The following is a 24,258-nucleotide window of genomic DNA, read 5'->3' on the forward strand; positions in this document are numbered from 1 at the left end:
GGAAAAAAAAGGATAAAAGCAAAAACAGAACAATACAAAAAAAGCAGAATGTGATCAAATATGATCAGGCTAGTGCATAGATCAGTGCCACACACTAGATTTTGGGCGTATTTTGGTCTTTTAGAAAAAAGTGCCTCCTAAAATTTTAAAGGAAGAAAGACATATATGTACAAAATAAGGGTTGATACAATGAAGGGATGGAAGATGACTGTAAAGATGAAAATTATAAAAGATTTTATAAAAGGACTTGATAAGATAAGAAGTTGTTTGAAAAAAGAAAGATTTAAGAAAAAAAAAGGAAAAAGGGATAGAATGTGATCAGGCAGGAGACTAGAACAAAGCCATACACTAGTGATTTAGGGTATATTTTGATCTGTTAGAAGAAACTGTACCTCAAAATTTTAAAGAGAGAACAACTTATATATATATGCCAAAAATAAGGGTAACTACTATGAAGGGATAAAATATGACTCTAAAAATGAAAAATAAAAAATGTTTTGTTTTTTTTTTTTTAAAAAGGGATTGATAAGATGTTGGTTGAAAAAGGGAAAAAGAAAAATAAAAAAAAAACAGTCAACAAAAATTAACTTTGATGAAATAATGGATCATGGTAAAAAAAAAAAAAAAAAAAAAGCCATGAATCTATGTGCAGTATTCCCCTAGCGCTGGAGTTCTCCCATTCTCCTTGATCGATCAACTTGGTCTTGGCTTGCTGGCTGTTTGTGCTGATCTTCTGGGGGAGGGGCCTGTTGCTGTGGTTTCCAAATGTCTTTGCCGGAGGCGGAATTGCCCCGCCCTTGTCGGTCCGGGCTAAGGAAGCTGCTCCGGTTTGTTCTCAGGAGCTTTTGTTCCCTGCAAGCTCTCGGTACAGCTTTGGAGGACCAGGGCAGAAATGGTGGCCTCCCAGTCTCCACCCGGAGGAGCTGAGAACTCGGGGCCCCGCTCCTCAGTGTGTCCCCAGAGAAAAGCAGTCACTCCCGTGTCCCCGGTCTCCGGCGCACTCCGCGCTCACCCGGCCTGTGATCGAGCGTTGCTATCTCTGGCACCCGACCCCGCACGGAGTCTCCGAACCCAGCAGATCCCTGCGGTGCGTTCCCGCACCACTCCTCCCCGGGAAGGAAGGGGAGTCTCCCCGGATCTGCTGCTTGTTGGGTCCCTGCTGGGGGAGCCGTGCCCCGACTGGGCCGCAGATCACAGTTTATGGCAACCCTGAGCTGAGAGCCCGCGACTCTGCTCCGTCTCTGCAGCCGGCTTCCCCGCTCTGATACCTGGGAGCTCTGGCGCACTCAGGCACCCCCGGTCTCTCCGTGACCCCAAGGGTCCTGAGTCCACACTGTCCCGGGAGGATTCCACCCCCCGCTTAGCCACTGCAGCGACGTCCCTCCGCCGAGCCAACTTCTAAAAGGTCCGATTTTGTGCTCCACGGCTCTATCACTTGCCAGAAGTGGCCGGCGGAGGCCCCTCCCCCGCCGTCTATCCTCCCGAATATCGCCTCGGATTCACTTCTCCGCACGCCCTACCTTCCAGTAAGTGGTCACTTCTTTGTTCAGAGAGTTGTTGCTACTCTCCTGTTCGATCTCCTGTTGAGTTTGTAGGTGTTCAGAATGGTTTGATCCCTATTCAGCTGAATTCCTGAGACCAGACAAAATCTAGGTCTCCTACTCCTCCGCCATCTTGCTCCGCCCCCCCATTTATTTAGTCTTTAATTTCTCTCAGTAATGTTTTATAGTGTTTAATATAGGGGTTATGGACATCTTTCATTAAATTTCTCTAAGTATTTTATGTTTCTAAATGTTATTTTTAAAGGTTATGTTTTACATTTCATTTTCCAATGTACTGTTAATACATAGAAATGCACTGGTTTTTTGTGTCCTACAATATTGCTGAGTTGACTTATTACTTCTTAAAATTTCTTTATGATTTTTTTATGTACACAGTGGTATCATGTGTGAATAAAAACAGCTTTCTTTCAGATTGAATCTGTGTGTCTTTTATTTCTTTACCTGTCTTATTGCAGTGCCAAGACCTCTAATAAAATGTTAAATAGAAGTGGTGATATTGGAAATCTTACCTGATTCCTGATCCTCGGGAAAAAGCATTTATTATTTCACTGTAAAGTATAATGTTAGCTGAAGATTGTTTGTAGATGCCTTTGACATGTTGAGGAAGCTTGTATCTATTCCCAGTTTTAATGATGAATCGACATTGACTTTGATAAAATATTTATTATCTATCAAAATGATAATTAAATATTTTTCTTGAACCTGTTAATGGGTGAATTGCATTGAATTTTCTAAGTTAAACTAATGTTACATTCCTGAGTTAACTCTACCTGGTCATGATGTATTAACCTCTTTATCTATTGTTCTATTCATTTTGCTAATATTTGATTAAGGATACTTAAATTTATGTTCATGAGAGAAATTGTGTGTTATGTTCTTTTTTTGTAATGTCTTTGTCTGATTTTGATATCAGGGTTATGGTGGCTTCAGAAAAGAGTTGGGAAGTTTTCCATTTCCTCTGTTATTTGAAAATGTCTGTGTAATACTGGTATTATTTCTCCCTTAAGTGTTTCAGAGAACACACCTGTGAAGTCCTCTTAATCTGGCATTTTCTTTGTGGGAAATTTAAAAATTACAGGTAAAATTTAGTGAGTAAAGAGATATTCAGATTTTCTTATTTTTCTTGTTAGTTTTCATAAATTGGGTTTTCAAAGAATATATTTCCTTTAAGTTGTCTCAGCATACCTTTCTTCATAATATCTGTTTCTTACTACTTCATATCTGTAGGATCTGTAGTGATACTTCATTTTTTATCTCTGCTATGGGAATTTTTGTTTCATTTCTTTGTGAAGTCTTGCCTAGAGCTTTATCAGTTTTGTTAATTTTTTTTTCAGATAACCCCTATTGTCCATTTTATATTTCACTGGTTTCTGCTTTTATTTTTATCATTTCATTTTACTTACTTTGGATTTAATTTGTTTTTCTTTTAATTGCTTCTTAAGATAGTATTGATTTTCCATTTTTTTTTTTTTTTGAATGTAGACTTCTTTTTTGAGAGAGTAACATGCTGGAGGGAGGGGCAGAGTGAGAGAAAGAAGGCTCCACACCCAGCAGGGAACCCCATGCGGGGCTCAATCTCACAACCCTGAGATCATGACCTGAGCTGAAACTGAGTTGGACACTTAACCGACTGAGCCACCCAGGTGCCCCTGAATGTAGACATTTAAATATATAATTTTCCTTATAAGGACTGCTTTAGTTTGTATCCTACAATTTTTTGATCCTACAAATTTTTATGTCTAGTGTTTTCATTGTAATTCAGTTGCAAATACCTTTTTTTTTTTTTAAATGTGATTAGGACATAAGTATTGAATTTTAACCCAGGTGTTACTTAGAAATGTTTTAAAAGTTCCAGATGGTTGCGGGGGGGGGGTTCTATGTATACTATTTTGTTTTCCTAGTGTTTATTATTTTCTGTTTTTCTTTTATACTCTTTTTGGTCAGAGAACATACTCTATTTTATCAGAATTTGGAAGTTTACTAGACTTGTTCACTGCCCCAAAGGTGGTGTGTTTAGTAAATGTTCCATGTGCACTTGAGAACAATGAGTTTTCTGCTGTTGTTGGGTATAGTGTTCTCTAAATGTCGATTAGATCAAGTTAATGATAGTGGTGCTTGACTCCTATATTGTTTTGATTTTTAATATTCTGTAAATTACTAAACTCAGAGTGTTAAAATCTATTAGGACTTGCCTATTTCCCTTTAATTTTGCCAATTTTTGTTTCACATATTGAATATTTGAGATTTGTGTGTGTGTGTGCATTTTTATGTTTGTTACGTCTTGTTGATGAAACGACCCTTTTATCAGAGTGCCTTGGTGGCTCAGTTGGTTAAGTGTCTGCCTTTGACTCAGGTCATGATCCCAGGGTCCTGGGATTGAGCCCCATGTTGGGCTCCCACTCATTGGGGAGTCTGCTTCTCCCTCTGCCCCTCCTCCTGGTTCATGCTCTCTCTGTCTCTCAAAAAAAAAAAAAAAGACCCTTTTATAATTATGAAATGTCTGTTCCTGCTAATAATCTTTATTTTGAAATCTACCTTGTTTGATAATGTAGCCACACTGCTTACCTATGCTCAGTGTTTACTTGGTATATCTTTTTTTTCTTTTTTTTATCTTTTTCCTTTTACCTGTGTGCCTTTATGTTTAAACTTTGTTTTTTATAAATAGTGTATTATTAGGTCCTGATTTTAAAAAATCTAGCCACTTAGTCTTTGCTTTTTAGTCAAGGTTTCAGTTAATTTATGTATAATATAATTACTGATTTGTATGGGTTTAAGTCTACCATCTTGGTTTTTTTTTTCTTTTTCCTCCCCACTGGGCCCAATGTGGGGCTTGAACTCACAAGATCTGAGATCAAGATCTGAGCTGAGATCAAAAGTCAGACACTTAATCATTTGAGCCACCCAGGCACCCCTTGGTTTTGTTTTCTATTTGTCTTACTTGTTCTTTGTTCTGCTTCTACTTTGCTTTCTTTTTAGTGAATTGAGTCTTTTAGTGTTCCATTTTCTATTTTTAGTTATGCCTCCACGTACGTACATTTTTAATTCTACGTACATGAACCCAATATACATTACTGCTTTTACTTTATGAAATCAATAATTAGTAATCTTTTAAAGAAATTTGATGTTTTATTTATGTATGTGTTTTTCTTGTCTTTTTTTAATATCAATATATTTATCCATTTGATTTTCTTCATTTCTTTCTATAGAACTGAGTTTCTGTCTTGTGCCGTTTCTTTTAAATTCCTTAGGCTAATTTAATCTGAGTATTTCATGTAATGCAGATCTGCTGGAGAAGAATTCTTTCATGTTTCATCTGTCTGGAAATGTATTTTGTCTTCATTTTTTTTTTAAAGATTTTATTTATTTATTTGACAGAGAGAGACACAGCAAGAGAGGGAACACAAGCAGGGGGAGTGGGAGAGGGAGAAGCAGGTTTCCCACGGAGCAGGGAGCCTGATGCGGGACTCCATCCCAGGACCGTGGGGTCATGACCTGAACCGAAGGCAAACACTTAACGACTGAGCCACCCAGGAGCCCTTTGTCTTCATTTTTGATAGATGTAGATTTCTAGATTAATAGCTTCCCCCCTGCGCAGCACTTCAAAGAAGTCATTCTATTTTCTTCAGTCCTTCCATTTTTTTTTATCATGATAAATCATCCATCTTTCTTATTATTCCCCTCTATGTCATCTTTTTCTTTTGCTGCTCTTAAGAATTTTTTTTAATGATATGCGTAGGTGTGGCTTTCTTTTATATTGCTTTGGGTTCACTGAAGTTCTTGGATATTTGGGTTGATATTTCATAGCAGGTTTAGAAAATCTAAGTCATTTCTTCAAATACTTCTCCATTTTGTCTTTCTTCACTTTCTGGGATTCCAGTTACATTATCTCCGACCATTTGGTATTTGTTTTGGTTGTACCTGCAGGATTTTTATTTATGGAAGTGACTGAGTAATGATGTGGACAGACTAATGGCATTGGAAGACCATTTATTAATTAGAATTTCCAAGAGAAGAGGGCATGCCATGCCACATAGGACCACACGGGGAATGCCAGGTTTTGGTCAGGAGTCAGGAAGGAGTGAGAGAAAATCCTAGACTAATCTTATTGGGGTTTCTGCAGAAAAGGCAAGGCAGAGAAGGGGAAGCAATTTAGGATTGGCTAGTTTGAATAATATTGGTGGGCTCTCTCCACTAGGGGTGGTTGTCCTGGGGTGACTTAGGGCAGAGGAAATAGTGCCTCCCTGAGTACAAGTTAGATAAAGGAAAGGTTGCAGATACTGACTCCAGATTGGTTGGCCTGCATATGAAAGGTGCCCTCCTGAATTCTTCATCACTGTTCTTTTATTTTCCATTTCTTACATATCCATTTGTCTCTTTTTAATAGTTTTCACTTCTTTGCTGAAATCCCCATCAGTTTATGCATGTTGGCCACCTCGTACACTGGATCCCTTAATATACATATAGTTGTTCGTAGGTTCTGTCTGATTTTTTCTTCCTCTAATATCTGGGCTATTTCTGAGTTTGGTTCTCCTAACTGCTTTGTCTCTTTATGTTTGGTTACATTTTCTTCTTTGCATGCCTCATAATTTTTTGGTTGAAAGCCAGCTACTGTAAGAGAGTAGTAGAAAGAAAGTAATATTTATGCTTGGGAAAGGGTATGCACTTTATTCTGTGGGGCTGCTAATGGGTAGGGCTGTCCCTTTAGTTGTCAGTTGAACTGAGAATCTATGTTGTTACTTCATTTAGATTCTATTTATCAAGGATCCATGTGATTTGAGAACACCATCAGAACCTTCTCTGGAGGTTCTCCTGCTCTGCCCCTCATATTTAGCACACACACCTCAGAGGGTTGGTGGTAGGGGGCTCTCAGCCATGCTCTCACATTTCCTCCTGAGCACTTGGTGAAGTCCCATGGGAGGGTTGGAGGATGGGTTCAGACTCTTTGTGTCTCCGTTTTGTAGGGATTTGAAACCATCACACCCAACCATACTCTGCCTTTACAACTTCAGTTCTGCTGTTGTCTTCCACTCTGTCTTCCTCTTTGCCCTGCTGCTTCTCGAAGGCTCTAAGTAGCTGTGTGTACATGTGTGTTTGTTTTCTTTTTAAGAAAGGGCTTGTTGCTGTCTGCATTTTAGTTCATTAGGGTTTTTTGTTTGTTTTGTTTTTGCATCTTCAGTTCTCCAGTCTTTATTTAAACACTATGATTTTATAGATTCTCCATCCTGTTGTTAGGGTGCAACTTTCTGTGTTCTAAAGTAGCAGTTCTCTAATGATTAATGGTTTGAATTCACTTTTATTAGAGGAAATAATCATACTTCTAACTATATCAATGCTTACTTGCTCTATTTGAAACTTTTTTTTGTTTTGGTAGACAGAAGAAAGAAGTTATTATAAAGTCTTTACCCTTAGTAAAATCATGCACCTTGCTTTGATCATTTCTGGAAAAATGTAAGATTCATTGATTTGTACTTAAATTTTTCCCCCTAGGAATCCTATGTGAAACTGATTATGACAACTACATTTCTATAACTTTAGAAAGTGTTTGGTTTGGTTTTGGCACTTTCCCCTTCTCATAGTAAAATTTAGTGCAGGATTTACAACATGCTGGTTTGTTTTTTTCCTTTTCCTTTTCAACATTCTTCTTAGAAAAACATTAAAATATTTCTAATTGGTAACATTGTAAGTTTTGATAGCTGCTTAATTTTTTCTCTTCTCTATTTACAGAATCTGTCATTAATTGGCATCTCATAAATGTGAATGTTTCTATTTTTTATATTTTCTTAATTTACAGGCTCATTGATCTATTGTGTAGAGTATAAGGAAAACACATGTCTTCCACACGCCTTGACTGAACTATAAAAAATACAGTTGAAAGAGAATTAATAGATATGGGGTCAAATGTGGAATACAGATAATAAGCTCTCCAGACTGCTTCTCATGTGTGGGCCTCAGTAGTGCTTAATAGTGCATAGTAGTGCATATTTTATTAATGAGTGAAGGGAAAAAGATGAATTGCTGATTTAAGAACAAGAACTTGCTTAACCTAAGTGTTTTTCTTTGGATTTCAATTCTCTGCCTTGTGTTCTACAGACAACATTTATGGTTTTAACAAAAGAAAGATAGACTCTCTGGTCAAGTTGTGCTCTTTTCCCTCATCCGTTTTTTCTTTATGAAGTTCATACTGTTGCCTTTGTATTTGCTAAGAATTAGTTTTGCTTACCATATGTGGTAAGTTACTCAGAGCTTAGCACAATGCCTGGCACATATTAGGTACTCAGATGTTAGTTTGGTTGAAATGAATTTTTTTTTTTTTAGATTTTTATTTTTTTTTTAAATTTATTTATTCATGAGAGACAGAGAGAGAGAGAGAGAGAGAGAGAGAGAGAGGCAGAGGCAGAGGCAGAGGGAGAAGCAGGCTCCCCACCGAGCAGGGAGCCCGATGCGGGACTCGATCCCAGGACTCTGGGATCATGACCTGAGCCGAAGGCAGACGCCCAACCATCTGAGCCACCCAGGCGCCCGGTTGAAATGAATTTTCAGATGAAGAAGGGACTGTTGTATCCTCAGTGGACCAGCGTAGTGCGTGGTAGCAATATCAGCTCCAATTACCAAAAATTAGAACTTTGTCAATTCTAGTTCAGGCTCTGATGGAGTCACTAGTGTTACCGGAGCTTCTCCATGGAATGAAGAAGATGTAATTGTGAATAATCTGGCACACTGTAAAATTTTCTGTTCTTTGCTATCCGTATGTATATTTACTGTGTCGTTCTATCTATCCATTAAACTTCATGAGTAAAACATGTCTTTGTTTCAAAAACTAACAGTGAGATGCTATTAATACTGTAGTTTAAAATGTGTCCACTGCTTCCCTAAAGTCCCATATTTGCAAAATGATTTCCTAGCAATTGTTTATTAAAAAAAGAAACTTGAGAAATTGAAAATCTTTAAAACATGTTTTAATGCACTGGTTTTTACTTTTCCTACACTAATGTTTTAGAGGTGAGGGCTAAGCAAATGGGGGATGAATGTGAGCCATCTCTTTGATTCATGGGAACCCAACTTTATATAATATTAGTGACTGATCCTGGTCTGGAATGTTCCAAGTGTGAAGTGTTCTGAAAATGTGTACTGTGATGAATTAATTCTCAAGGGGGGAGTTGTTTGAGTTACCATGCTATTAGTGTCAAAATGCAAACAGAAATAGACTCCTTTCCTTGTAGGTGATATATTTCTATTTCATCTCTCATCTTTCAATAAGTTTATTTGTTCTCTGCTGTGTTCCATAAAGGGCTAGGTGGCTCAAGCCTGAGTCATTGTGCTTGGAGACAAGACGTATAATAAAGATTTAGTTTTTATGCTGCATTGGGGTTTTATCCAGAAGTACTCTGGCTGTTTCATTGGAAGCCTGACAATTGTTTTTTTGTTTTCTTTCCCCACTACTGTGCTATCTGTAGTTCTAGTTCATGACTCTAGACTCTTCATCATTCAACACTTTTTTCTTGTGTTTCAAGTTACCAGAACCAGTCATTGTTTCTCTTATCCAACATCTCTATTTGCCACTCTATATGAATATCCAACCATCTCCATGTAGTAAATACTATTTCCCCTCACATATCCACGGAGAACCTTAGGGGGAAGCAAAAAACGGAACTAGAAAGCACAGGATTCTCATCAGGCTCAGTGTCTGATGTTTTTGAGTGTAAGAGTATTAAGCCCTTATTTGCTACAATTGTTTTGGCTTTCACAGAATCCCTTTACTAGTTACTGGTGAAACACTGTAATTGACCTGTCCTTTACTGTTGATTTTGTTGTTGTTGTTGTTGCCTGTAGCATGGAGAAGCAACCTCCTATTTCTAAGTTCCTGCATATTTTCTTTCATTTGTGCCCTTCCATCTCATCCCCTCATTCTGCTTACAAGTCTCTGCAGCCAGCTCATGCCTATCTTCAGTCCATTTCCACCCAGCAGCCTGTGTTCACGTACACCTTTAATCGTGTTATTCCCCTACTGAAAACCTTCAGTGACATTGAGAATTAATCAAATCCTTCGCCCAGCCAAGGAGCCTTTTGTGACTGGACCCCCAGGCTGCTTCTGTAGCTTTCCACTGTGCTCCTCTCCAGCTGGGTGGGAAGGCAGCTGATGAGGCTGACCCAGCTCCTCCAAGGTGTGTTCCTTCTCTTCTGTGTGCCTTCTCAGCTTAGGGGTGACTCTGGCCCTGGTGCTCTGACATGGCCCACGTATCTTCAAGGCCTTAGGTTAAATGTCCCTTTCCCAAAGAAGCCTAACGTCCAGGGCTAGGTACGATCTTTTTCTTAATTCTCCATAGCACCTTGAATGCTGAAATTTCCTCTTAGACTGGCAGCCAAATTAGCAACAGTCAAGTCTTCTTGACAACAATTGAACATAGTTGAAGTTGAATGCTTTTTTATTTGGGCATACACCTTCTGATGTCTTTATTATGCCCTCTTTTTCTCCTAGGTAGCTGGCTTTTTGCAGGGCTCCGTACAATTGTAATTAATAGATTACTTGTAAATTTTTTATTTTTTTTTTATTTTTTTTTTATTTTTACCTTCTTCTTTCTCTTGATAGGCAATAAACCCTTTGTGGGTGGGATGCCCAGCTCAGTGCCTAGCCCATGGTAAGATCTTTAATAAATAATTCCTGGCCCTCTGGCACAAGATTTAAAGCATAGTCCCCACTCACTCAGTGTTTATTGAACTGAATGTAAACTCTCTATTTACCTTTCTATGATAGAAATTGACTTGTTTGGCCTTCTGTCCCATTTTCTCTGCACATTTTGCCATTTCTGGACTAGAGAAGCTGTCAGCTTGCTTGCTTGCTTTTCTTTTCTTTCTTAGATTTTATTTATTTACTTGACACAGAGCACAAGCAGGGGGAGCGGCAGGCGGGAGGGGGGGGGAAGCAGACCCCCCGCTGAGCAAGGCCCCCCCCCCCCCCCCCGATGCGGGGCTTGATCCCAGGATGCTGGGATCATGACCTGAGCCGAAGGCAGATGCTTAACCTACTGAACCACCCAGGCACCCCAAAGCTGTCAGCTTTCTATTATGTATTTGCTATCAGATCTTATTTTGCATTTTATACTTTTGTTCACTTATTTACGTACTAAATGTTTGAATACAGCTATGTTTTAGAGAGGTATCTAGATATTTTTCCTTCTTGACAAGAATGGAGCATTCTTGCAGACGTTAGACCCCCATATGTAAATATTGTTTTATCACTTAAAGAATGTAAAGAAAAACATTTGTGCCATCTGAAGTTTTCCCTCACAATTTTAATTAACTCCCTTGAGCCCAGTGTGGGTTACTAAGAATAAGGGCCAAAATCTTCACGTCCCAGTCAAGGAACTTCTTGAAACAGACTGGTTGTCTGGGCATCTTGCCTTTATTCTTGCTCCAAAAAGATGCTGTGTGTAGTAGAGCGGGAGGAGGTGGGACCTTGGGTCTGTACTGTGTGGTGCCAAGGTGATGGAAAAGTGGAACCAAGACAAAAAAGTGCTGGGTAGACAATTAAGAGTCACTTTGCTATTTAGGGGTGGGGGTGGGGGATTATTGGTGATTTTTTTTTTTTTTTTTAACCCCCTACAAATTTCAGTCTGGAGAAAATGGTTGTAGGCAAGAGCCTATCAATTATAGCTATAGTTACTTTGTAGTGAACCCTAGTCAAACAACTTCTCTTGTGCTTTATAACGATCGTGTGGGGAGAAAGCATAATGCCTGTGTGAGTGAGCGTTGGGAGTCCTACTTACATTTGGCTTGTTGCTTTTGGAGGACTTTTTACTTTATAGTACTTTATAAAAATTGCAGTGATTATTGAATTATAGTTGATTATTACTGCTTGCTTTACTTGAAAGAGATTATCCATTAGTTAAAAATGAGTTGAAATACTACCACAGGAGTGATAACTTTAAAAAGTATATTCAGCATCCAACAAGAATTAATATTTACTTTTTGTTTCAGCCATCTGCTTTCATTTCTAGTTTTCTGTGTTTTGCCTTTTAATTCTTTGCCAGAAAAGTTCTTTTCGAATACTAATTTATAATATTTGAATCAAATATTCAAAATTTGTTTCATTTGCGAAACTGCCCCCAGGTGAAGAGGCATTATTAATGGCTTTTCTACCTAGTTATTCCTTCCCGGTATAAAGAGTTTTTCTGACTGAATCTCTGAGTGTCTGAATACACTGAACTGAGAAAAGATTATTTGACCCAGAGGACCAATACAGGGCTCTGAGAAACTACAAAGGAAACACCAAATGGTGAACAGTCTGCCTTCTTGAACATAGAATTGGGATGGGGTGGAAAATGATTTTCTGGTTTTACACTCAGTCCATGTAACAATAAGCATGTATCTCTTTTATAAATAAAAATTTAGTCATCACTAGCACTTCACACCAATTAAGATGGCTACTCTAAAAAAAAAAAAGAGATAATATAACGAGTGTTGGTGAGGATGTGGAAGCCTTGTGCATGTTGGTGGGAATGCACAACAGCGTACCTCCTGTGGAAAAGGTGTGGCAGTTCCTGAAAAAATTAAAAATAGAATTACCATTGACAGTGGGAGGCAGAATTATTTCTCCCTATTCACACAATACTTCTTCTGTACTCTAAATATGTGGGTTTTTCGATACCCAACAAGTCTCCAGTTCTCTGCAGAGACTGAGTATCCTACAGTTTAACCGAATTTTGGCACTACCTCAAGTTAGTGAAGATGCTTCAGATTAAGGGCTCACTCCCACAAGACTGCACCCACTGCCTCAGATGCCAGTCACAAGTCCAGGTTGTCACCTGTGCTTTTGGCTATAAATTTGGGGTTTGATATCTTGGGTTTGATAATTTTCTAGAACAGCTTGTAGAACTCAGGGAGACTGTTTACTTCTGCCAATTTATGACAAAAGATATTTTAATGGAAATAAATGAAAAGCCAGATGAAGAGATATATAGGGCAAGGCATAGGGGAAGGGGCTTGGAGCTTCCATGTCCTTTCTGCACATGCTACCCTCCTAGTGCCTCCACGTGTTCTCTAACCTGGAAGCTCTCTGATACTTAGGGTATTTTTTAGATCTTCATTGTATAAGAATGATTGACTGACTCATTGGCCATTGGTGATTGAACTCAATCTCCAGCCCCTTCCTCCTCCTGGAAGGGGCATGGTGGGGGAGGTGGGGCTGAAAGTTCCAATCTCCTAGTCACACATTTCCCCTGGCAACCAGCCCCTATCCTGAGGCTGTCCTGGAGCTCCCAGCCTTGTTATCTCATTAGTATATCAAATGACATTTATTTTGGCTATTCCAAGGGTATTAGGAGCTTTGTGCCAGGAAATGGGTCAGAAACCAAATGCATTATTTCTTGTCATGTCACACCTAGTAATTCCACTTCTGGCTATATCTCTAAAAGAATTGAAAGCCGGGTCTTGAGATATTTGTACACCTATATTAATAATAGCATTGTCTAGAATAGCCAAAACGTAGAAGCAACCGAGGTGTCCATGGACAAACGAGTGGATAAGCAAAATGCAGTGCATGCGCACAGCGGAGTATTACTCAGCCTTTAAAAGGAAGGAAATTCTGAAACATGGTACAACATGGACGAAAATGGAGGATATTATAAGTGAAACAAGCAAGTTACAAAAAGAAAAAATACCGTATGATTCCACTTACAAGAGTTACCTAGGAGTAATCCAATTCACAGAGACAGAAGGTAGAAGGGGAGCACGTCAGGGGCTGGGCAGGAAGGAAATGGGGCATGGTTTCATGGGTACAGCATTTTCGTTTTACAAGATGAAGAGTTCTGGGGATTGGTTCCCCGATTACGTGAACATATTCAACACAGCTGCCCTCTACAGCTAAAAATGGTTAAGGTGCTACATTGTATGTTATGCGTCTTTTGTCGCAGTTAAAAACTCACCCCCTCTTCCTCCCCACAATAAAACATTCGAAGGTGGAAAAGCAGGGTTGTTTTCCCAGCCCCGGGCTCACCGGCCACATCCCTGGTGTCTTTCAGGCCTGGCGCTGCTCTGACCATGCAGGCATTCTCCGAGGATGAGCGGAAGCAGTGGTTGGAAGCCCTGGGCGGAAAAGAAGCTGTAAGAATCCTCACCGGTCGAGTCGTATTCACATCCTTCAGCGTTGACTTGTATTCCTCTTTATGGGAGTTTTGCTTTATGGTATTCGGCAGGGGAAAAAAGGGTTTGCTGCCGACGCTGGTGTTTTGAACCCTCTGGGAAGTGTCCCGCATTCCAGTAATTTGGCGGGAGCTAGCAGCTGCACACAGAAGACCCGTGTGTCCTTAGTTTTGATTTTTGATTTTTCTTGACTTTGCCAGTCAGGTTTGCTGTGCTTGAGGAAGTCATCGAAACGCTCAGTTTTGTTTTTGTTTTTTTTTCTTTCCTACCTGACAGTTCTTTGGGTGATGAACACGATAAATGCTTGCAGTTCATTTTGATCTCAGTGGAGATGGAACAGTAAATACGAGGCCATGCAAGCAGTATTATAAGTGACTGCTTATATTATATATTATAAATATTAGATATTTTGCTTGATTTAGCAATTTATGGGTCAGGCTAATGGTTTATGGTATGCAATATCAGGTAGCCCTAGTCAATGGGCCTCTGTATGATGGGTATGAGGAATAAACTAAAGGAAGCAGTAGAGATCCAGAGGCACACCAACTCAGTCTGCTTGCGACTTGATTCAAGCACTGCTTTCATTTTAGTGGGCTGGTGGCCTTCGGGGGGAATTGAGAATTTGGTAGATCGCATATCGAATTGGGGACTTAGGATAATTATAGAAAACACCATAGAACCAATTTAAATAAACTCTGCTGAAAGTATTATGACTCTAAGTAAACTGCCAGTACAGGTACCAGGTAGGCTTAACTGGAAAGCATTTGCCATCTTAGTAGGGTTTAAAAAAAGGGAAAGAGAGTGGCTTGCAACGTGAAAGGGAGGTCATATATAGTAGGAGAGGTGTCCGAATAGAGTTGTGAAACCGGGAAAGATGATGTTATCTGATGGTCACAGAGAGCATGTTGGTGGAAGTATAGAATATGGGGGCCGGGGAGATGGGCCATGGTGTATGTGGCAGTCCTGGTTCAGTATTTGAAAAATGAAAACCCCAAGAACACATGTTAAAAATAGATGCTATAGAGGAGAATATATCATGTTTGGGAAAACAAAAAAGTAGTAACCAAATTTGTCTATTATTTTGTTGTATTTGACCGACATTTAGCCTTCATAGTTTTATTTCTGTCTATTCTTAAATTGTCCTTGAAATTTTTAGCTGGGAATCAAGAGTATTTAGAGCATTTATGGTTACTGAGATCCAAAACACATTATACTAATCCTCTCTAGTAAAAGCAATGCAGTGACTAGGACTTCTCTCCCCAGAGATTCAATAAGTGCTTTGGAAAGTGAGTTTGCGTAGCAAAAAGATCACATGACTAAGTCTTTGAGAAATAAATCTGTTGTCAGAGGCAGTGTAACCTTGAAGACATATATAACCTCTCCTTTAGAACAAGGAACCAAGTAATTAATTTGAGATAGACAGACAAAGGCAAATCTGCAGAAAGAAAATATTTAGATATGTATTTATGTGAGGACACTTAAGGTTGCATATTTTTTTTTTTTTCAGGTGCTATATATGCCTTGCAAATAATGGGTCAGTGCTGAAGTTCTTAGAAGCAGCCTGGAATTATCACCTAGCTATTTCAGATGTAGTTATTTAAATTATGAGCAGGAGTTATCTTTTTCTTAAGAAAATACCAGATTTTAGAAATAGTGGTTAAAAAAAATGAGCTTCATCTTATTGCTTAGAATGCAGCAATTTCTTTGTCATTCGATACCTATAAGGCTGAGCATTTTAAATTTATATAAACTTTCAATGAGTTCAATGAGTTCCTTATAAACCTATAAGGCTGAGCATTTTAAATTTATATAAACTTTCAATGAGTTTCAAATCATAGCTCCTTCATCTTATTTTTACTACTGTGGCATACCTCTCTGTAAGAGACAGAGTAGACTCAGAGATGCCCCTTAATTGTTCCTTATCTTAGTATTTGAGCACATTAGTATATAATTAACCAATATCAATGTATTTTTTTGCATAGTCCTAGGCATGCCTACTTGAATCCTTTATATTGATGTGTTAAAAATACTGTTTTCTCTTTTTCTCTTTTACTAGCTGTTACATAGTTTTAATAGAGCCATCGTCCCAAGACCAGAAGGAAGTAAGTGTTAATTCATAAAAAGGACTGTTTGTTCCCCTTTTTCATGAGTTAGTTTTCATTACTGATGTCCAAGTGTTGCTGAGTGCTCTGTACCCTCTCTAAGCTAGTCGTCCAAATAATATATGTATTCTTTTACTTACTGGGGACCAACCCAGATTTTCCTGGACTACTGTAATCCTCATTGATCTTTTCCATCTCTGGGCTTTTTTTTGGGGGGGGGTCTTTCTCTATAATTACTTTCTCTACAAAACCCAAAATGCTTCCTCCACAGTTTACTTTGATATTTATTTTCATAGCCATAAATAAAGATGTAAGAGTTTCAGGGATGCATCTTTCAGCTTCCTAAATTGTAAGCTCATGTGGGAGCTCTTTTTTTTTTTTTAAAGATTTTATTTATTTATTTGAGAGAGAGAGAATGAGAGATAGAGAGCACGAGAGGGAAGAGGGTCAGAGGGAGAAGCAGACTCCCTGCCGAGCAGGGAGCCCGATGTGGGACTCGATCCCGGACTCCAGGATCATGACCTGAGCCGAAGGCAGTCGCTTAACCAACTGAGCCACCCAGGCGCCCCTGGGAGCTCTTTATTAGGTCCCCTGTTTGCAACCCCCTCACCCTGACCCTTGATATTTTTTATCCTTAAAGTCAGAGTATGGACTATATGAGTAGTAAATCACTGCACTTTAGAAAATAACAATCCAACTTATTCAGATATTCTAGGACATCGATCTTCACGTGCATTGTATGCACTTGAGGAACATAAAGCGTAGCCCTCTAATCTTGATTTTTTACTGAGATAAAACAAAAATGTGGTCAGAGTTGTTGGATTCTTTGTAAGTTTACTTTTGATATCTTCGGAGAAATTAAGGCTGCGTTTATCAAATGTGTACAGTTTGGAAACTTTATATTCTCTAACACACAATTTCAAAATTATCATGCTACGTGTTTCATTTGAGTCAGTGCTTGAGTAAAAGACATGTCTAGCCTGCCATCGAGAACGGCCGGTTGTAAACCCACGTGAAGCGCCTTCTTACCCCCTTCCCGTCCTCCCTCCTCCTCCTCCTCCCTCCCTGTCTTTCTCCTCTTCTTTCCTCCTCCCACTCTTTTTCTCCTTCTCCCCTTCCAAAGGCTCTTAGTTTTTATAGAGAAATAAAAACATGCTACTTTTTTTTGAAAAATAGTTTTGCTAAACATTTTATAAAATGTTGTGAATAGTGGATCCTTAAACAGTAAACCACTGCCTTATTTTCCTCCTTAACGTTCTCTTTAAGCTTAGCATTAAACCTGCAGTTTATATTCATGGATGGTTCATGCTGTCTGCTCTGAGAGACAAGTGTTAATATTAGTGTTCCCTCGTTCTAAATACAGACTCAAGTATTCACTTCCCCTGATTTCATGTTTGAAACAAGAATCATCTTTTATTAGGACACTCAAATGTGTCAGCCTAATCACAGGCAAGCATCTATATTAGAAAAAAAAAAGAAATTTTTGAAATAATCTTTTCTGCTACATGAATCATTTGTTTTAAATTCATTATGAAAATAATAGAATATTAAACACTTAGAGCATGGTATGAAATGTGAGATTATTTTTCAAACTCATGGCCCAAATAATACTTTTTTTCCCCCAACTAATACTTTTAGAAGTGTTTAAAAAATTTTTTTAAAGATTTTATTTATTCGAGGGAGAGAGAGCATGACCCTGAGGTGGGGAGGGGCAGAAGGAGAAGCAGGTTCCTTTGTAGGGCTCCACCCCAGGACCCTGAGATCTTGACCTGAGCCAAAGGTAGCCACTTCACCAACTGAGCTACCCAGGTCTCCCTAAAATTTTTTTTCTTTAGGTTAAAAAAAAAAAAGTTTGTGTTATTTCTCTGTCAAGTAATTTACTTCACTCATATATAACTAAAAAAAAAAAAAAAAAAAAATCCTGAGGTGGTGGTCAAATTTTGGCAAAATGTATCTTAACCATCTTTAGATAGATTCCCCCTAAAGATTTGTATCGTGTTCTTTTCCACTGTTTAAAATAAGTTACATTTATTAATATAAAAATTACTTTATATTATAAATTTATAAATTATTGGTAACAGATGGCCTAATATTCCAGTAAGTGCTTCTCTAAATATATGAAATTCTCATTTACATTATTTAAACAGGGAACACATGGCCTTTAGCTTTCTTTTAATAGCAAAATGAAAATTAAATTGGATTTAAATAATTTTTTCTATTTTTGTAAAGAAGAGAAATGTAAATAATTCATTGTGCCCTTAATATTTTATAACTGTATTTCTTTTAGGTGCACAGTTGGATAAGATGGGATTCACAATTCTCAGAAAGTGTATCAGTGCAGTTGAAACACGAGGTAACATGATTGAATCATTTTATTCCTGAAAGGCTATAGGTATGTAAAATCTAAGAGTCATTTAAAATGCCTGTTGCATGGGTAAGTGTTGTAGAATGGAATACTTCAATGCAAAATGTACATTCTGGGTGTCAGAGATTGAGTTGCTCATTTACCACGACAGGGTGGGATTTTCCTTTCTGTTTACATTAATATTTCTACCTCCCCCCGGTCTCCCATTGAGATTGAAGTCAGAGCTGAAATGAGAAGCATTCGAAGAATCAGCAGTGTCGGACAGCCAATCTGAATCATGTTTTGTTCACTATTAAGATATTCTCACCTTCCATTGTCTTGTTGGCCTCCCTTTAAAAAGTCCATTTCATCGAGGTGTCATTTACATAAAAAGAATTCACTGTCTTTGTAGAAATTGGTGAGTTTTGACAAATGTACTGTCGTGTAACTGCCATAACATAGAAGTAACAATCATAGAAGATTTCTAGCTTTCCTCCCCCCATTCCTTTGTGCCCCTTTGCAGTCAGTCCCCACTCCCTCTTTGGCCCTTGGCAACTACTGAGGTGCTTTCTATCACTTTAGTTCTTTCTTTTTTAAAAAAAAGTATTTCATATAAATGGAATCATGAGGTGTAGTCTTTTGAGTCTGGCTTCTTTATGTAGCATAATGCTTTTGAGATTCGTCTCATTGGGTGTATCCCTAGCTCCTTTCTTTTTATTGCTAGGCATGATTTCATTATATGGATGTTTATTCATTTACCTATTGATAAATATTTGGATTGTTTCCATTTTAAATTTAAGGAAAGCTAATCCCTCCCCTGACCGAAAGCTTTCTCTTTATAGTCCCTAGAAAAACAGGGCCCTTCCACTTTGCAGCCATGGCAGCAGACTTTGGAGAAACGAAATATTGAACATTACAAAATGGGCTCCTTCTGGAGGTCGAGTTTCTCTTTGTTTAGAGACCTAGTGAAATATGGATAAATGGATATTTAATTCACTCTCATGTATTGCATACCCTGGTCCCGCTTTGGATGACTCTGTGGATGAAGCATTGCGTTCATACTTTCTGTCAAAACAAGGTCTTTGTTGTGGAGCCAGGTGCCTGCCATGTCTGAAATGAGAGTGTCAGATGACAGAAGAATGGCCGTTTTATGACTTGGGGATTTGCCCATTGATAGTAAAAACGCAAGCCACAGAAAGCCTTTTCTCCTGCACTCTCTTCCCCTGGCAATTTGGGCTGGAACAGATTTTTCTTCCATTTTAGCCTGCCCTCAAGTTGAGCTGACAAGTTTCTTCATTTTCCTAGAGCTTCACACATTTTCAAAATTTAGAAAAAATACTGTGATTTTCATATCTCTCACTTCATCATTCATGGTTCTGTTTCTCCTAAGCTTCTGAAGTGAAGTGCCTTAATTGTATCACTTGTGTGCTTATTATTTTGATAAATTATGTTCTTTCCCCAAAGGATATGATTTATACATACTTGCTTCTGACTGAACAGATTAAAATCTATCTAGAATGCTTTCTGATTGGTAGGTGTAGCTTTACGTAGTGTTCTATGCCTTGAATGGAATATATATACTAGAAACTGCATGTATTGAATGTGTTTTTATTGTAAATATATAATTTTTGGATGTTTTTAACAGAATGAGTCTACACAATTTTTTTTTTAAGATTTTATTTATTTGAAAGAGATAGAGAGAGTGCACAATTGGGGGGGGGCCAGAGGGACAAACAGACTCCCCGCTGAGCAGGGAGCCCCATGTGGGACTCGATCCCAGGACCCTGAGATCATGACCTGAGCCGAAGGCAGACGCTTAGCCAACTGAGCCATCCAGGCGCTCCGAGTCTACACAATTTAAGTTAGATTTTCTCATTTAAAGATAACAAAAAGCATAGTTTTTCTTTTTCAAATCTTTTGTTCTTAATGGTCGTCCATTACTGAATGAAGCTTTTTGCTTTTAATGGAATACTAGAGTAAAAACAGTGTTAAAAACATCAGTGGTCAGATTATATTATTAAAAATGATGAGAAACATTGTAGAATCTCTGAGGCTTTTATCCTAAATTTGTAAGTTCCTCCAAGTAATATTGTTCTTAATGATTTCCTCCAAATCAGCTATCATGGCTGTTGATTTTTTTATGCTGCAGGTATGGTTGCCTTACTTCTTTTTTTTTCATCAGGATAAAGCAGCTATCTCTGTCCTGTAACAAGAAACACACAAGTCCCTGTGGCTTAAAACAACAGGACTTATTTCTCACTCAAGCATTGGTAGGAGGGCTTTGCTCATCACCAATACCTTGGCTTACAGGTTCCTGGTTGCCTTTGCAAACCAACCAAATTAAAGGTTCCTGGTTGCTGTGCCAGAGGGCAACAGTTCTGGAGGGCTTTGGACCAGCAAGTAGAATGATCTGGCCTTGAAGCGAGTTACATTCACTTACAACTAATTGGTCAATAGAAACCTCATGGCCCCACTCGACCCCAAAGAGTTTAGGTTGAACAACCCTACCAGGAGACTGGAAAACACACAGAGAGCTGGAAATATTTGGTGAATAGCATTAGTGACAACTGTGTATTTTGTGGATCTACATGCCTAAAGTCCAGGGGCATTTAATGAAATTTCACTGAAAAATTATTTCTAATCACTGCTTTTAGTGTTTTAAATGTGACTATCATTGTCTGAAAACTACCATTTCATGTGTTTGGATTAAAACTATTAGTGTACCTTTTCCCTAATACGTTCTTCTAAAAATGACTTTTGGCATTTTTATTACTATCCACCTTGTGACATCACTGAAATATTTGGAAAGCATCAGACAGATGTCAGAAACTTACTGTGGTCCTCAGTATCCTAAGAAGAGGTAACATTTTTAGTGTACTAACATATCTTTGACAACATATATAATATATATTACACTAAGATAATATATATGACACAAATATATATGTGACACTAATATATGATATCAATATAAATATATAATCTGTGTTAACATGTACAATGTATGTTGACATATACAGATGCTAACATCTTGACCTGAGTGGGACTATTTAGCAGTTAACTCTGCTTTTGAGATAAGAAAGAACCCGTTTCACTACAATATCAGCATCAGTTAAATCATACTCATCATTTCCATAGAGTTGTTTGCTCATGAGGTTAGGGGGTATGTGGGAGTCAGATTAACTGATCTACCAGCCATTTACCAAATGTTTGTAAATGCTGTGTACCAGCTCTTAATGGATTCAGGCGAACTGACTATCGCTAGGAAATTATTGCTTAAGTATGCCAAGCTGAAGGCCTTTCTAAAGCCAAGATTCCAAAATATTGCTGCACATTGGGATCATCTAGGATCCTCAAAAAATATGACCTGACTTCCCCTCTGCCTTACCTGACTTCATTGCTATCTGGTATGAGCTGGGAAGTGGGATTTTTTTTTTTTAAAAATGTTCTCCAGGTGATTCTGCTATGTAGCAAAGTTTGGGAACCACTGTCCTTAATGGAAGGGTTGCTTGTATGTTGGAGAAATAGGTGCACAATTATTATCTTTATGGTTATAGTATCCTGCTATGTGGGGAGCTTTTCTTTTAACTTCTTAAAAATAACCCAACCTAAACCCAAACAAACAAAACAGAGAAGTTCTGAAAAAATAGCGCAGTGTTCTTTTCCTTCCCTCAGTAACAGGTGACCTATCACAATTAAATCCTAGTTCTAACGTGAAGCCAGTCAGCTAACCAGTATTTATTTATTGAGCAGTCATAGTGTGTACATAGCTTTGTTCTAGTCCTTTGGGACACATATTAAAGGTTAGTTATATATAATGCTGGATACATGAATAGTAAACATAGAGATTTGTAATGTAAATATACCATGCGATAAAATAAAAGTGTTATACGTTTGCAAGAATTAAGAGAATTTGAATGCATGTTGATAGATTGCAGTGTACTTGATGTTGAGGACTGTGTTTAGGAATAGGCTCCCTTAGATTTAAAGGATAGGAAGGTATGTTTTGGCATTTAGAGACACCTCTGCAAAGATGTAGAGACAGAGTGTGACAGGAACAAGGCAAATTTGACTGGAAAGGAAGCATGAAGAAACACTATAAAAGCAGATACTCAAGCATTTGCATTTAATTGTGAAGGAACTTGGTAAGTCCTAGAGGATGGTGGATAGAGTAGGAGGCTTAGAAAGATAAATATGAAAATTAGTATTGGTAGCCATTTGTGGGATGACTGGGCGCAAAGGAGCCCGAGTTCTGCCTAGGTTGGAGGATCTGGCAGGGCAGGTAGCAGCTGATTCAGGATGGGAGATTTGGCAGTGAGGTCAGATAGCATGGATGCACCCCAGTGATTTAGCAGATGCAGTAGTAGTCACAGTTAGCAGTTGGTTGTATGTAGAGGATCAGAGTTCTGCAAGGAATTTCACCTTCAGATTTTAGTTTGGAAAACAAAGGATATCAAGGAAATTTCAGGGGCCATGGCAGACTTGTTGCAGATTCCTGGGCTCAGTCAGCTCTGTTGAATCCGTAATCAGTGGTAGCTGGACCTCTGCTGTAGACAATGTGAGTTCCAATAAGAATAGTCAAGGGGAGACAGGGATTTCTCATCTTCTGCTTTTAGGAGGTAGAAGAAGCCATGATGGTTTCCCGAGAGAGTAGAGTTTCTGAGGGCCCTGGGTCATGGCTCCATGTAGCTTTGGGGATTATGAGTGTGAATCTAGCAGATGTAGGGTAGAACCTCCATCCTAAAAAATGCACTTGAGAGAAGAAATAAGAAAATGGCTCCAAGTGGCCAAGTTTCAGTCAGAAGCCAAGGGCATTTCAGATTTCCAGCACACTGTAGGTGGATCCAAGGCAAATTCTGAAGTGCTCATGGTGTCTGTTGTTCACTGATACTGTGCTTCACCTCCAGCCCCTTTGCCTGCTATTCCATGTGATGCCTAGTTTCTGGTGCCCTGTAGTAGTTTGTTCCTTTATGGGAAAACACCTGGTTATTCTCAAGCAGTTTTATACAGCCTTTCGTCCATTGTGTCTAGGCTAAAAACCATGCAGCCACCAGGTCTCTGGCTATCTGATGATGGAGCATCCCCTGTCTGATGATGGAGAATATGATGGGCTTATTTGCCCTGCCCCTTCCCACCCCCCCACCCCTAGCCTCTGAATCACCACTGACTCAGGGCTTCCCTGGGGACTCAGCACATAGGCTGCATTCTAAAGGATGAGGAGTTGGCCAGGTGTACAACTCCGGGGTGTCAGGAAGGATTTTGGCAGAGGGATAGGGTGGGGTCGAAGTGTAGATGTTTGACAGAGCATGATGCATCTGGGACCTGGGGGCCATTGGCCAGACTGGAGGAAGAGACGTATTTAGATTATTCTGGAGAAGGTGCACCTCTTTGTTGGCTGATAGGAGTGGTCAGGTTTACACTCCAAAATGATGCAATAAGGTAGGCATTTTGGAAAGATTTTTAACCCTTCAGACCCTTAGTCTCTAAAAGAATGTGGCTAGGAAGTTCATACACACTGTCTACCTGCACCCACGTTTGTGAGGATGAGAGCTAATTTTAGTACGTAGTAGATATTCATTAAATGTGTTTTTAAACTTTCTCTTTCCATCCTCCCTTGAAGAGCTTTCCTCATGAAAAGGAAGTTCCTCATTTGGCAGTTATATTGGCTGACATTGTTAATTATATTTGATCTATTTATTTTGTTTCTGGAACTTTATGGTTTCCTTGGAGTGGAAAAAAATGTCTTATTTATCCTTTGCTTGCCTCTTCTCATCTCTATATATGTTCTGTGTCTTACATACATAGAACTCAGTAAGCAATTGTGTTTTTTTTTCTTTTTTTATTGTTATGTTAATCACCATATATTACATCATTAGTTTTTGGTGCAGTGTTCCATGATTCATTGTTTGTTCATAACACTCAGTGCTCCACGCAGAACGTGCCCTCCTCAATACCCATCACCAGGATAACCCATCCCCCTCCCCCCTCCCCTCTAGAACCCTCAGTTTGTTTTTCAGAGTCCATCATCTCTCATGGTTCGTCTCCCCCTCTGACATACTCCCCTTTTCTTCCTCTCCTGTTATCTTCTTCTTTTTCTTTTTTCTTAAAATAT

General features: G+C 38.8%; 1 protein-coding gene across 3 annotated transcripts in view; it reads left to right on the plus strand.

The window, feature by feature from the left end:
- ARHGAP10 (Rho GTPase activating protein 10) overlaps positions 1–24,258 on the plus strand; it is a 338,204-nt gene that overhangs the window by 152,099 nt on the left and 161,847 nt on the right. For all 3 annotated transcript variants that reach the window (XM_073892335.1, XM_025874287.2, XM_073892334.1), the window contains 3 exons: positions 13,580–13,661; positions 15,757–15,802; positions 18,090–18,155. In XM_073892335.1, the coding sequence (XP_073748436.1) occupies positions 13,580–13,661; positions 15,757–15,802; positions 18,090–18,155 (194 nt within the window). The remainder of the gene's footprint in view (positions 1–13,579; positions 13,662–15,756; positions 15,803–18,089; positions 18,156–24,258) is intronic.

The sequence above is a fragment of the Callorhinus ursinus genome, unplaced genomic scaffold (assembly GCF_003265705.2).
Source record: "Callorhinus ursinus isolate GAN/ISIS: 27379988/994484 unplaced genomic scaffold, GSC_fseal_2.0 scaffold4, whole genome shotgun sequence".
In the NCBI taxonomy this organism is placed as follows: Eukaryota; Metazoa; Chordata; class Mammalia; order Carnivora; family Otariidae; genus Callorhinus; species Callorhinus ursinus.